General features: G+C 38.5%; 1 protein-coding gene across 1 annotated transcript; it reads right to left on the bottom strand.

Moving 5' to 3' along the window:
• Positions 1-281: 281 nt before the first annotated feature.
• LOC763512 (alkaline serine protease ver112) lies at positions 282-11,782 on the bottom strand. The gene is made up of 10 exons (XM_030985532.1): positions 11,665-11,782; positions 11,032-11,144; positions 10,017-10,139; positions 8,607-8,760; positions 7,433-7,554; positions 5,765-5,903; positions 4,000-4,187; positions 3,223-3,392; positions 2,691-2,825; positions 282-418 (listed from the first exon to the last, which is right to left on the bottom strand). Exons 2-8 carry the CDS (start codon positions 11,137-11,139, stop codon positions 3,276-3,278), a joined length of 951 nt encoding a protein of 316 aa, XP_030841392.1. The 5' UTR covers positions 11,140-11,144; positions 11,665-11,782; the 3' UTR covers positions 282-418; positions 2,691-2,825; positions 3,223-3,275.
• Positions 11,783-15,412: the final 3,630 nt, after the last annotated feature.

Below are 15,412 nucleotides of genomic sequence, written 5' to 3'. Positions count from 1 at the left end.
GAACATCCCTTCACTGCTATTATGTAAAAATGTGTAGAACAGGTGTCACATGCATATTCACCTTTTTACATAAAAGCAGTGAAGGGATGTTCCTTTGTCTACCTGAGGAACTGTATATTTTGTCCGCTTTCTTTGTCCGTTATGTTCATAGTGCCATAAACTGTGCTCCTGTCGAAAATAGTCGACCAAGCAACCAGTTCCCCTGAAATCGGAATAAGCCTTTTTTCTCGTGATTGTCAGTGAATAGTGCCACTTCCCTTCGCGAAATCCTGGTTGGCCACTCCATGTAGGCTATCGGCATGTCATATAGATTAAATTCAAATTTGTTTCATATAATTGAAATGTAAATTACTTCATGATGGTATTTTTTCCGGAGTCTGCATGTAATGTCCTCTTCTCTGTTCCCGGATATCAGTTTCTATAAAAAGGAAAAGGTAAAGCCAACTGTTATTCGGTATATTGGTAAAGGTTCTTAACTCTCACACGCTAGGCATTGGATTCCTCGCAGGATGCTAAAATCCTTGGACAGGGTATTTTATTCACATTTGTCTCTCTCAACCCAGGAACCTTACATTGTTATGGGCAATGGTGTAATAATTATAACAGGGTCCTTCGGAACAGCAGTATACTGTTGTGCTACCCTTTGAATTTAAAACTATTATCATGATACAATTTTCCTCACTGAAATTCAACATCCAATCTCAGGTACACCAACTTGCAAAAATTGCAATAAATCTGTCGTACCTTACTTTACAAGAAATCGCTTATTTTACTATCAAAATGAGAACAAATTCATACATGACCTCATGCTAATACAGAATATGGACATGCAGATGCTAATGATGATAAATACTATGCTGAATTCATACTCATGTCCATGACAATAAGCAAGAACTTATTACAAATGACACTACTACTTAATAATATAAGGTCATAATATTTCATGAATTTCTCTTTTGTTAGTTACTGATGATGGAATAGATTTCTATTATATATTGTTTATGTAAACAAAACTATTGATTAATTACATCTTATTTGGAAATATCCCTTTGGAGAAAGATCGAATTTCATTTTTTTTTTTTTTTTAGTAGAGCAAATTAGATAGGACCTCAAAATAGGTCGCAGTGTTTTGGGTTTTTTTATAGTTTTATTCCCCCCCAACACAGATGATAACAAATAATTCACAAATTTTTCACAAATAAAGATACATTATATCTATTACAGTACAAACAAAATATGAAAACAATATATTAATACCATCATGTGAAATACATACATTATAATTGCTTGATTTTAGAAATGAAGTTGTAGGAATAAATGTTGTGGAGAAAACTAAATGAATATTCTTACCGTTAATAATAATCTTCAGAGTTGATATCTCGAGTGTAGAAAGAAACTGGAAGGCGAATCATGAAGAGGAAGAACAGTGCGATATAGCGAAGTGAAGAATCAGCACGTGGAGCGCGACTAGCTAGCTAGCGAAACCTTACAGTTCACACTTCCCGAAATTAAATAGAAGACAAATCTAATTTGCGATTCAGTCCTCAAATAAAATGATGAAACTCGCTATTAACGTGAAAACCAATGAGAAAACGCTTGTTGTAAAATCCGAAACTTCCTATAAAACACGTCCGATTGATGAAACTGAAAACAGGAGAAGTGAGTAAAATCCGTGTGTGGAGAATTTTCCAAGTGCGCTAAAAGTGTGATGATTGGCTTATTAAAAAATGATGATTTGTATGAGGAGTCTTTCCATTTTGTGCAATTCATTATGTTTGTTATGCTAATAAAAGAACATTAATTTTTACATGCCATCTACAAGTTCATAGATGTTTTGTTTAATCTTGGAAGTGTGAACTGTAAGGTCGTGTGCCTTCATCATATTCGCGTTTCGCTAGCTAGCTAGTCGCGCTCCACGTGCTGATTCATCACTTCGCTATATCGCACTATTCTTCCTCTTCATGATTCGCTTTCCAGTTTCTTTCTACACTCGAGATATCAACGCTGAAGATTATTATTAACGGTAAGAATATTCATTTAGTTTTATCTACAACATTTATTCCTACAAAGTTAAATTAATGTGGAGAAAACCTTGTTTAAAGCTGAAACAACTAAAAATATTTAAAAGAAAGGAAAAGAAGAAAAAGGTTTTTAAAAAGAGGATGAAAGGAATTCATTCTTTCCCTACCCATTGACGGCAGAAAATCTACACCACTAGCCCAACTTTCTTCCGATCCGAGAACATGGGTGCCCTTGCAGCTCAAAAGAGATATAACTTACTAAAGTAAATTGATGGCTCTGCCTCCGCATCTGCCTCTACTTCCTAGCAAAGAACATTGTCCCATTTTCTAAAATGATTATGTAATGTTCTTCCAGGTTTAGCTGACTTTCTTTCTTATTTATTTTCCTCCTTTTTTCCAAATGTTATGAAAGGTAAGGTTTTTTTTATATATTTTTTTTAACTCTTAAAAAAATCATATATGTAATGATGTGGTTCAATTTACTGTTGCTCCATTTTCACCGATCTCTCTCTCTCTCTCTCTCTCTCTCTCTGTAATTCTTCTGCTTTTGATGCGAATTGAACTTCCCCATATATATGAATCGATATGAATAACTGGAAGGAGACTGTTCAAAATTTGGGCGCAGCGATAACCCAAAGCAAGGAGTAAGCGAAGAATGGTTATTCATACCTATATTCTAGACATAGAGTAGTTCGTTAGGAGAGCCAGCGACATCATCGATAGCACGTTTGGTAGTTTTAGTCATCATCTCTTTCGCGCCCTCCTTCGTCGTTCTAGACTCCGTCCCGTAGAGGGCTATTGCACCTAAAATATAAAGAAAAAGAAGATGGTGATAATGAACATGAAAGAATGAGATCAGTAAAGAGGAGAAGAAAGAGGAAAAAAGAGGAACAAAAAGAACAAGGAAAAGAAGCACAAGAAGATAATGATGAAAACTATAAAAAGAAGGCAAAGAAAAGGAGAATACAAATATTAAGGAATAGCTAGGATCGAGGAGGAGGTGAAGACGAAGAAGAAGAAGAAAGGAGAAGAACAAGAAGAAGAAAGGAGAAGAAGAAAATGAATATTATAACTGTAATGCTATCCTAATAACGCAATACACACGTGAACAGAAAAAAAAGTGTAGATAGGAAGTATTATACTTATAACAACGATTAATTCGGAGTTTTGTAATTGAGGGAAAACCAGATATAAGACTTACCAGCGACGTGAGGGCAAGCCATCGAGGTCCCACTCATGACCATAGTTGTGGAGTCAGTTAACTTGCTGCGGACCTGATGTTGGATCCAGGAGCAAAGATGTCCAAGCAGCTTCCATAGTTGGAGTAGGGGCACGTTTGTCACGTTCGTTTGTTGCTCCTACGGTGATTGCCTGCGTAATTTCAAGAGACACGAATCACTGATACATACCGACTCGAAAATTGGCGTAATAATAGACCGGAAGCTTTTCTGATAGAGAAGTTGTTTCGCTGAGACTATTATGTCTGGCTCCACTGTCGACCGCCTCTATAGTCTATACAGTATGGGGAATGTTGACAAAATTAGTTTTATTAAAGAATTCCCCATACCAGAAGGTTTTTTTTCTCTCTAGATACTAATGATTAATGATTAGCAAACTTCTCTTACGTGACATTAGCGATAATAAAATAAAATGGCGCTTGTTATAAACATGTTGTTGTATCAAAGATACATGTGAAGTTTAATTTCATATTCTGTCTGTGAATTCAGATGAATTTATTGTGGATATCCGACCGGAATCCTAATCGATGTATACCTGTCAAATCCGATCTGCGCCGAAGCACACAATCACGTTCAGAAGCTGTCTATTGACATAATTATGTTTGTCGTTAGGGAGAGATTAAATTGCTGGTCAGGATGTAGGAGAAAATAATAAGTCTCAGCATTCTTTTTAATTGTCGGTGTGAGCTGATGGGGAATATGTAATGTACAAAATCAAGAAGAAGGCGAGCCGAACTTACAGTTGGAACTCGAGCTGGAGAATAGTAGCAAGCATCCTGGTTGGAATTACCGGCAGCCGCGGCGACTGGAACTCCATCTGCGATAAGTGCCTCAACGGCTTGGTCCTGAGTGGGTGACGCACCTCCTCCGATGGACATTGATACAACATCCATCCTGCTATTAGCGTACTTCGCCACATAGTCAAGTCCTGCAAACAGGAAATTTGGAGTCAAAACTTGAGAACGGAGGGATTAAAAAAGATGGCCCTACAGGTATTGTTTATCTAGAAAATATGCCACGAAACGATTACACGAAGAGTTGCTAATGACCGCTGCTGTTGTGGCTTTGTTTCGATAATTGCTATGAGCAGGGCCTCTGACCCTGCATAGTATATAATTAAACGCGATGTTTGCTTTTTTGGGGCACTTTTGTGCGACACCACTCTCAGCCTGCCACTGATATGTCGCCGTCCTATCTGCAGCAGGCAAAATGTGTCGACGGGTATATAGTCCGATAGAAGTTTTTCAGACCCGAAAAGTAAAAAAAAAAAAGAGTACAAGTTTTTGTTGTTGATTCGTGTTCTAGATGGGTTAAGAGGTAAATTCAGCTTGGTTGCCATCTTGGCAACCTTGGGCAACTTTTTGTATAAGCCTAATTAGCATAATCATCAAAATAACATGTATGCAATATTATGTTGCTTATCTTAACCCGGGAAGCCTAAAAACATGGATAATACTCTTTTTCAAGGGTTTTCTATGACGAGGAATTCATTTATGACACCGGTTCTTATTTTCCAGTAATGCAATTGTCTTAAATAGCATATAATACCATAATGAGCTAATTCATATGTACAATATATGGACTTCATTCTCATTGTTTATCTAGAAAGCCTGAAAATGGTGCACTGCAACATTGTAAATCACTTTTTAAAGACAACACATTAATTCATGAGAAGATATTCCTTTTAGATGTAGTACAAATAGCCTAATTAACATAATTAGTAAATTTGTATATTTGCATTTATTGATATAGGTCTAGTGTTATCCAGAAAAATCGGAATGACAATTTTTATGTGTATTTTTTTTTTTAATGACAACCATTTTTATCTCAGAGGTAATCATGTTGAATGAAAAATAATTAGCCTTGCTAGAATAATTAACCTAATTAGCATATTAATCAGGCAATTGCCTAATGGCCTTGTGGATTTCTGTCCAACAAGACAGAATACATAGGTATTCTTTTTTAATTTTCCACTGTAACCACGGGCCGGCTGGTTGTGCGTATTATAACCAACGCGAAAAAGCCAACAAAAGGCCAACATTGGCATTTGCTGTAGTAAAACGTATGAGGCGCTATATCTCGTTTCTTTCAACGGCTGGTTCAAAAGTAACGAATATTTGTGGGGCCCCAAAAATATTAGAAATATGTATATGGATATTTCAGCCGTCTTTAAACCGATTTTGATCAAACAAAGATGATTTGTCATTTAAATTGTATGCTCTTTCAAATGTGACACTCAGTTTGTCATTGTCTCACAAAAAAAATTGTGTGTAGCGCCCTCTTAGCTCTATACCAGAACTCAACTATCCTTTCATATGCCTGACAGTCCATGAATGGGGACTTTTAGATTTTGCACAACGGAGAACGTGGACTGCCCGTTTAAGACACTGGCAGTGACGTCACATTGCCTTAAAAGGGCAGTCCACGTTCTCCGTCGTGCAAATCTAAAAGTCCCTATGTCGTAATGGAATCAACGCATCGTGTTTAAAGGGTCTTACTTATTACCTGCCATGATACTTGCGGAGGAGCCAATTCCATTACAATTCATAACCTTCACTGCATTTACAGTGACTTGATTAGCCACACCAAGCGTAGTACCTCCGATAGTTCCACAACAATGAGTTCCGTGTCCATTGCAATCTTCCTGATGTAAGAAACAATATCGTGAGCTTATATTTAATTAGAAGTACATGATTTCAACGAGCCGTTAACATAAATATGGTTCTCGATAACCATTAGGCACGGGGTGGTAATTTCGTTTAAGCCGGTAATAGCGCTAAGCCTTGCAATCCCAGGGTTTGATTTACAATATTTACAGTATTCGCAATATGGAATATAATTATGAGAGAGAAGACAAAAGCGTACATACCTTTATAGGAAAAACATAAGAATAATCCGATAGTTAGCTATTTTCCGATTTGGTCAGAAATTAGGTCTTTACTTTTAGGGTTGATGTAGGTTCAGAGTTAAGAGCGATGTACAGAGTTGAGTCCAGTAGTAAACTTAGGAATTTCAGTGACCGTGATGCATTAATTGGCGGATAACAATTTTGTCGAGCAATGATATGCGGATCGAAGACCCCCCCCCCCCCCTCCCTCATCCCTTTAAGAGGATGGTGGTCTCACCCCGGATTTCAAATCGTGTAATTATTATCACTTTTCATTGTGTAACCCTTGTTAATTAACAAGCAGGCATATACATCAGAGCGAAAACTGATCAGGGGTGCATCATTGACAGCAGGACCTACTGAACATGTTGCCTTCTGGGGGTGTAAGTTACGATTTCTGTAGGGCTTTATTATGTTGATGGTACTAGCTCAGATGAAAATTTATACGCGGTCAACTGCAACATCGATCTAGGTTCAAAATGAAAACAACAGTAACTGAGTTTTTCAATCAAACAAGGAAACTATTGAAAGACAAGTTATCAAATAAAAATTCAAAAATCCAGCTCAGTTGCAATGCGACTTTGCAGCGTCGATGGACATAGGTTTTGAAGCCGAACTTTAAAATGAAGAGAAGGTAAAATTGGCTTGTGTAGCAAATAACATGTGAAGGACAACAGTGCAAAATTAATCGCAGTTCCAAAAGTTTTAATCGAGTCTAAAAAAACTTCAAACATTTTATTGAATACTAATGAATTAAAAAGAGAGCACCTTATACAACGCGGTCGGTCAGATTGAAATCTAGTAAAACTATTTAATAAACTGTGCATTCATGGTAAATTTGAATTTGCTGATGGCATTATAAATAAATCACAACAACTTAAATCAAAATCATCCCAAGAGCGTATGGCTGAATAAAAACATACACTAAAAGGTTATTTATATTGGAAATACATTGATCGCCATTGGCTCGGTTGCAATGCGACCCCCCCCCCCCCGAGAAGAAGTTAGAGCCAAATAATATATTTATAATAATTTATATATGTGTGTGTGTGTGTGTGTGCGTTCAGATACGTCATTTCCTTTGTATTCTTGCATCGCAATTTTTCACACCTATATAAACTAATATTAATTTATTTATTTACTTATTTATTTTATTAATTTAGATGTATTTGTAATTTGAAATGCTATAGGGTGAATGCCCCCTTCGCCCTCTCCAGCGGGATTTAAGATTAAACAACCATGCAATTGATTCAATTGAAACTACATGTGTTTGGAATCTGACTCACGTCTCTCGAGTCAACAAAGTTCGCCACAATCTTAGCTCTAGATCCCGCTGTTCCTTTAAACTGTTCGTGGGTACTTCTGACACCCGTATCGAGCACCCACACGGTGGCGCCCCTTCCTCCTCCTGCAGGGGGGAATAGAAGTTAACAATCAACCATCAAAAGTCTTGCGTGTCAGAATGGAGAAAGTGTGGTCCCCCACCCCACCCACACCCTCTCACACACACCCTGACACACACACACACACGCACACACACACATATACACGCACACAAACACACACTTCAACCAAGAAAGAAACAACATTATATCCCTTTTTGTTAGTTAAGTGAGGAAATTACTATATTATAGTCCTTACAGTGCCCTTTCAGGGAATCTGATCTCGGGGGGGGGGGGGGGTATACGGATTACCCATATTTGGTTTAGCCATGTGCGGCTCAATACTCCAAAACCATATCCATTTTGAGGATAGGATAAGTAGAAAATAGGAACATTTTGGATGAAAAAGCGAAAACATTTCATTGATTTTGCATCTGGGATCAGTTGCACTTTAGCGATAATATTCATGGTGGAGGTATCATTCTGCAAAAAATAATAACCCATGTTCAAGGCGAAGATTTAAAGTGTACCAATCACCTTTAAAATAATGTGTGAACAGCTAGAATATATAAATTGCACCTACTAAATAGTTCACTCTGCATTTTGTGAGCCAACGGACAAGAAGTACGAAGAAAATAATAATAAAACAAAATTGCGCATACGAAACTGAAGTCGCACTCGGTCCCGCGCGGACCGCAATTTTTTTTCATTCACCCATGCCATTTTGTTTAATCATTCATCAGTAATGCCATAGATACGCAGTACGCATACGCATGACTTGTATTCGCTCGCTAGCCCGCTCAAATCGGTTATCGGGCGATGATGTGGAGTGCGCCCCCCCCCCCCCCCCCCCCACTCCGGGAACAGAGGGACCGCATTCAAGTTCCCAAAATGTCCGGTAAAGGGGTACTTTTCACGCAAAAAGTCCGGCTCGTAACTCACACAAAATCGGCCCGTATTGAATTTACACACCGGACTTAATTAGGGGTTGTTTTCAAAGGGAGGGAACATGCATATGCGTACCCTAAATAACACTGAGGTGTGTGTGGGGGGGGGCCGAGGCATAACCCATTCTTACCTGATATATGTGGTGTATAAGCGTCGTCGAATGATTTAGGAGTGCCGTGATCTATACGGTCAATGCCCCAGGAGAAGTCACCAATCTTGGCTTCTGCTTGAACACGGGAAACACCGTCCTGCTCAACGTACTCCACACCGGGTAGACCGCGGACCTGTCCCATTAATTCGAAAGTATCTTCTTTTTATAAAAAAAATTCAGACAGTTTTCAATAAAGTCTCCGCTTATTGCCCGGCGGCGTCATTTTTTCTGCGGCACAGCGGATTGGGGCTTTTTTTTTATTTAAAGAGGTCTTGATTTAACCCTCACCCTAACCCTAAACTTTACCATAGGCTCAACACGCACCTAACCCCAATCTGTGCCGCCGAAAAAAATAACCGTGACGCTGCCCGGCGGGTGGTCGATCAAGATCCCAGTATCTAACCGCATGGATAATATATACTGGGTAGCTTGACCGTTGACCGAATATGAGCATATTTGGGCACCTCGCTCCCCGAATATACGAGGTTTTCGATCGCTGCACGAATATTGAGAATTTCCTATTTCTAAGGGGGGGGGGGGTGGAAGCTGCGAGCAGCGATCACCCCCCCCCCCCCCCCCCCCCCCCACTCCGAGAACGGACGGACCCCATGCGTGTAGACAAACTGTCCGGTAAAGGGGTAAATTTCGTGCGACAAAGTCCGGCCCGAGAATTGTAAAAAAAAAAAAAGGGGTGTATTAACTTTTCAACCGGAGATTTCTTTAAAAAGGGGGTGTTTTTTCGTTTTGTTTTCTCTCATCTCTTTGGACTCCTGAGAAATTATTCTGAATTCAGGGGGGTACATTGAGCATTTTTCCGAATTTAGGGGGGTCTCCAAGGCAGGAAAAGCCCGCGAAGAGCCCGCGAAAGGGGGGTTAGGAAATGTTGGCGGTCCTCAGATAGGGGGTGCTTTCAAAAAGAGGGAACAAGCATACGCGTACCCTAAATAACACTGAGTGGAGGGGGGGGCGGGGCGATCGCCCCTTCCCAGACCCTTCATATTCGGGCTCCCGCCCCAATTGCTTTGTACTGTTAAAACAAATTATATACAGCGCAAATTAGTGAGGTGCTCGGAAGATACTTTACAGTGTTGTTTGATTGATTGCAATTGCAAAAATAACTTTCTTATTTCTAATCGGAATTTGCTCAAACTTTTACTGACCTGTTCCTCTAATTTTTCTGCTTTTATTAAAACCAACTCAATATCAGGGTAGACTTCCCCTTTAAAACAATTCAATCGCATAGATTTTCAGAAAATCAACTCAGTGAGGGCCAGTCCAATACACTTCAGCGTCGGAATATTGCCCGCACATTTCAAAAGGTGATATGATCAAGTCTATCGAAATTGTAGGGTGATTTCTCGAAAGTGTTTGTTATCGTGTTCAACTTACGATATCGAGGACACGGTCGGATAATTCGGCGGAGAAAGCATTGATAACGTGTCTGAAGATATGACGAACATGGCCCCCAGATAGACGAACGGTCGCGGTCATCTCGTCCACATTGATTTCATCCTGGAAAAAAAAGTTACAAAACCATGAAAACGATTCTTTCATTTGTTTTCTGTACGAATTTCCTCTTCTTTTCCCCTCGAATCGTTGTTAAAAATATTAAATGGCAAAATATGTGACTTTATACACTCAATTATCTTTATTAGTACACTATGATTTAGGTTTTTGTTATCGCGTTTTTTAAAGGAAAATTGATAATGGTCCTATACGTTTGGATTAATGTTTGTGTGAATTTAATTGAATATGAATTGAATTACGTTAAGAACTCCTAGACATGGGGTAAAAATGTTCCTCTAACCCCCCCCCCCCCCCCCCCCCCACCCGGCGGCAATTTTCAGAATCAAAAGGTATGCCCAACTGGAAATGTTCATCTTCTTCTCCAGCTTTTCCTCCCTTTTTTCTTTCTTTCATCTCCTCCTTCACCATTTTCTTCCTCATTTTTTTATATATTTTTTAGCTCGTCTTGTAATAGATTTTCCAGCTAACTTCTCGACAAATTTGGTCTGACATCACGCACCCGACCATTCAAAATAATCTAAGCTCCACCCTGATCGAGAACCAGTAGAAGTAATGTGTGGGATGGTCTTCCAGGCGATGTTGTGGAGAGTACCACTATGAATCGTTTTAAATCTGGACTTGAGAAATGGTGGAAAGATGCCCCAGATAAATATGATGACAACCCCAACCAAACGAAACCATGGATAGGAACAACAGTCCAAAGACTGAATAATCCTGGATCAAGTGAGTTACAAGTGAGTTACAACATTGACATTTAGGGAAACAAAGAAAAAATGTCACATAAATAATTACTTGGCTGTAGAAAAAGGCTCTCCATATACATTTAAACCCATAAATGATCGACAAATATGCATATTTAAATAATTTGATTATCTACCTTAAGTTTGATGATATACTTCCCTGGGATGGGCTCGACGTTCTCCACTAACGGAGCCAACTCGGCATGGGCAACAGCCACCAAAAGAAGTGTTAGAAAAGCACGCATATTGACTGAGTTAAAGAGATATGGGAAATAAAAAATGTAAGAATACATAATCTTCATTCTATAATCTATACTCCTGTCTGGTAGGCCACCCGTTTTCCACTTTGCATTGTTTACTTATGTATATTAGTTACATGGACATTTTATTTAAGATGAGGACGTCAACGTAACACACAACCACCGATAAGAGATATACACACTGGTAAAAAGTCCGACCCACACAACACGCTCATAACCCAAAGCTCGACTTTTTGTTATACGAAAGATGAAAAGATACGCTACTTAAATGTAAATATAAATGTTTGAACGACACTTTCTCTTACGACTATTGCTCCGAGATAATTTCCTACAATAAACTAACGTTAACATTTTGACAAGCACTATACTAGCTAACCCTAAACATAACCTAAAACCCTATTAAAACATGAACTCTATAACCATTAAAAAAAAAAACATCATTGACAAAATAGAGCCGGGAGCAATAGTCACTGGAGCTTTATGTTAGGGCACCAAGAAAAAGCATCTTACCCGTTTTGGTGGCTTATGATGATCTTGAAGAGAGCTTCGGAAGGTCCTCAGAGTGATGATCTAGTTGGGCACTGATCAGATCTGGTGATAGGCTTGGAGAAACGATCTCTACTTAAAGTCTATTTTGAACAACACATTTTTTTTTCCTACGTCACACATGCCCGTAGCACGTGTCTATAATCTCATGTCATCCTAAGAATTGGATACGTGCTCCCCCAAAAGTGCTTATCCAAGCAATATCTTTTATACCCATGATTTCATTTTTGCTTATTATGCACTTCGTGTAATTAAAGCTCATATTGAGTTGATGTGTTAATCGAACCATGTCGAAAGAAATTAGGTAATAACTGTTGTTAGTTAATGATCATTATTATAGTAGAGGTGTAATTGGGGCCAATGAGAAATAAAATAACTAATGAGTAAAACATGCTAAGAAGAACACAAACTGAAAATCGCAACTCACATTTTTCCAAAGGAAAACTTACGAGATAGGTCTGAGGGGGCTTCACCCCCCCCCCCCATGCCCGGCCCGCCTAACAAGCTAACAAGAAGAAAAAAAACACTTCCAGTTTTCAGTTCTACCCCCTTCCCCTCCATCGAGATTTTGTTCGGTCAAAATTATTCGCTACAGACTGAAACCGTAGACTCCAACCTTGTCTGGGGTAAACTGATATATAATATTTTCCCTTCTCACTGCACTTGTGGAAGAGGTCGACTGTGGCAGTCCATGTACTGCCCTTGCCATAAGTCGACTGCAGTGACCACTGCTACTCAAAGGAAGGAGATCATGTTCGTCCGAAGAAAAAAGAAGATTTGTCCAAACATAAATGTTTAGAATTTGCGACGATTGGACAAAAATATCAGTGCTTTTTAAACAAAACCTGTATCTCTTCGCTATTCATACGGACTTGTCCATGCTTTTAATTTATCTTGAGTTGAACAAACACTCCTTATGGACATAGCACACGCCATATTTTGTTTCACACGGTTGTCGATTGGATTCAGCAATTTATGTGTACAGCGTGAGTAGACAAAAAGTAAAAAAATAAAGAAAACGTAAAGAGAGAAAGAAAACCATATTCAAATCCCGATTAGCCTCTGACAAAACTTATGCATCCCTCATCCATATTGCATAATTATATACGAAAAAAAAAACACTTCCAGTTTTGGAATTACGTTAATGGGATTAAATTTCGGGATTTTGCTCTTGTCCCTTCCACACATACATAATAATAATTTTTACTTTGTTCTCAGATCTAAAATTACGCTGGACAAAGTGAGTCCATTTTTCATTTTCCTTGGGAGATGCAACCCCTCATTCATGACCTTAACATTTCGTTTTCTAAAGATTAAAAAGACGACAAAATATTGTTGATCTTTTCGGGTGACTATTATGTAGAAAAAATATGTACCTATCTTATCAAATATCAATGCGATATTATTGTGAGCGAATTATTCATGATTACTGGTCGAGTTACTTTTCTGTCTCGGATATATTCTTGCGCCATACTGGACCCGTTCAAGAAAAACAATTCAACTTGGAAATCTGTTCAGTATTGCCCCATTGCATACATGCATGCTTCAATTTCCTTGTCTTTTTCATGGATTAGGCCTAACAACTGTATCATATATTCATAAAGGGTAACATCTCTCAAACTCCTTGCGTCTTAATTTCACCCACTTATGCAATTTCTATCTAGTTTGTTGGCAAAAGGTCGAGAGTTTAATGATCATGGTAGAGGACCCAACATTAAAAAAATCTCCTACTTCACTAGTTAAACTAAATCGATAAGTGAAACTAAAATCTGTCCCTTTTTAGAAAAATAGGTAATAAAATAATAATAATTATCTGGTTTTATCGAAAGCGCTAAATACGGAATACCGTCTCTAAGCGCTTTACAAATAGTATTACCCCGGTCATCGAGTAGGAACGAATTTTAACTAAAGAACCTTTTACAAATAATTTCTAACTATTTCTACCTGCTACATGCTTTTTACTACCGGTGACATTTGCAGAATAATTTATCAGTAATGATACAGAAAGAAAATATGATTAAAGCGTCCAAGGTCCAATATTATATTCGAAAGGCAGTATTTGTCACATATGGGCAGACCATTATCATCTTCTTCGTATTTACACCTTCAGAAAACGCAACGAGTATGTTATCAAAGTTGATAACAATGTCTCATCTGTTTGCTCAAAATAAATGAGATAGTATCTCATAAAGCAAAAGAAGTATGCACATTCTCCCTGGGGAGCATTCCAGCCAGGCGTCTTTTTTACAAGCACACACTTGCTAATCTAATCACATTAGCTTTCGCCTCCTACCGGGTACCCATTTAACACCTGGGTGGAGAGTGGCAAATGTAGATCAATGTCTTGCCAAAGGACATTAGTGCCGCGGTGGGACTTGAAATATGGATTTCATCACATTCTTTACACTGTATTATTACAATATCATATTGTTATATATTGTGTAAAACATTGATAATGACCATTTTATTTAAAGACTTGTCGGATTCGCGACCCCCATCACCCCCTCTCCTTTCCATGCGAAGTCTTTCCATATATAGTTGGTCAATTATAACATGTATTTGGACCAAATATTGTAAACAAAAGAATTAGTATAATATGACGGTATATTACACGGTCTGTCTGGAAGGGTTATGTCAGACCCTATTACTGTTCCCTGATCCTCAACAGCCCCCCCCCCCTCCCCACCCCCAACACAAGAAAACACACACCCACACACGTTGGTGTGATCTTGCAGTAAGGGTCCATGGACCAAAATTTCCCTCGGGAGGAATGTAGCGGATTAGATTTGAACTATTGCAATCTCCTGTGATATATCCAATAGACGGATTTAAGTTTTAAGATTCAAGCTTGGTTATATATGGCAGAGAGTTTGGTGCCAATTTTTTTAAACAGTCATATTCAAACGAAGTAATTTACCTTTAAAACAGTAACACGTGCAAGAAAGGTATTAAAAAAAACGCGATGGGTTCAAAAAATAAGAAGGAGATGAAATTATACTTTGCCCGTTTTAATCTTCTTTCTCCATGTTACTGCCACACTTTCAAAGTCGCTATCACATTATTTAAATTGAATGTGGATCTAATCAAAGAGATATTATGTAGTATCTCTTTGATCTAATCATCATTGCATCGATGAGAAAGATGCATCTGCTTTGGTCCAGAACAGGTAAACCGGTTTTAGCCAGTAAAATGTACTACCGTTGGATTTTTCACTTCATTACCTTCATGCCTTGAGTTAACCTTTTTCACACGTGCCGTGGGTATGGAATATATAATTTTACCCCAAACAACGTGGCAGTCTACAGTATAAATCCTTAGCGAAAAATATTGACGAAACAAAATCTCGATGGAGGGGGGAGGGGTGACACCCCTCGTATGTCTCTCTTTGCAAATGTGAGTTGCGATTATCAATGTGTGTGCTTTCGAAGCGAATAATCTTGACCGAACAAAATCTCGATGGGGGGAGGGGGGTAGAGCTTGTTAGGTGGGTCGGGGGGGGGGGGGGGTGAAAGTCTCTCAGCCCTGCCTCGTAAGTTTTCCTTTGGAAAAATGTGAGTTGCGATTTTCTGTTTGTGTTCTTCTTAGCATGTTTTTTACTCTTTAGTTATTTTATTTCTCATTGGTCCAAATTACATCTCTACTATAATTATGATCAATAACTCAGAACAGTATCCAATTTCGTACGGAATGCAGTTCGATTGACAGATTAATT

Source organism: Strongylocentrotus purpuratus, unplaced genomic scaffold (assembly GCF_000002235.5).
Source record: "Strongylocentrotus purpuratus isolate Spur 01 unplaced genomic scaffold, Spur_5.0 spur5_scaffold_15, whole genome shotgun sequence".
Classification (NCBI taxonomy): Eukaryota; Metazoa; Echinodermata; class Echinoidea; order Camarodonta; family Strongylocentrotidae; genus Strongylocentrotus; species Strongylocentrotus purpuratus.
Note: the sequence above shows the minus strand (reverse complement) of the source record. Positions and strands in the feature narration are given on the sequence as shown.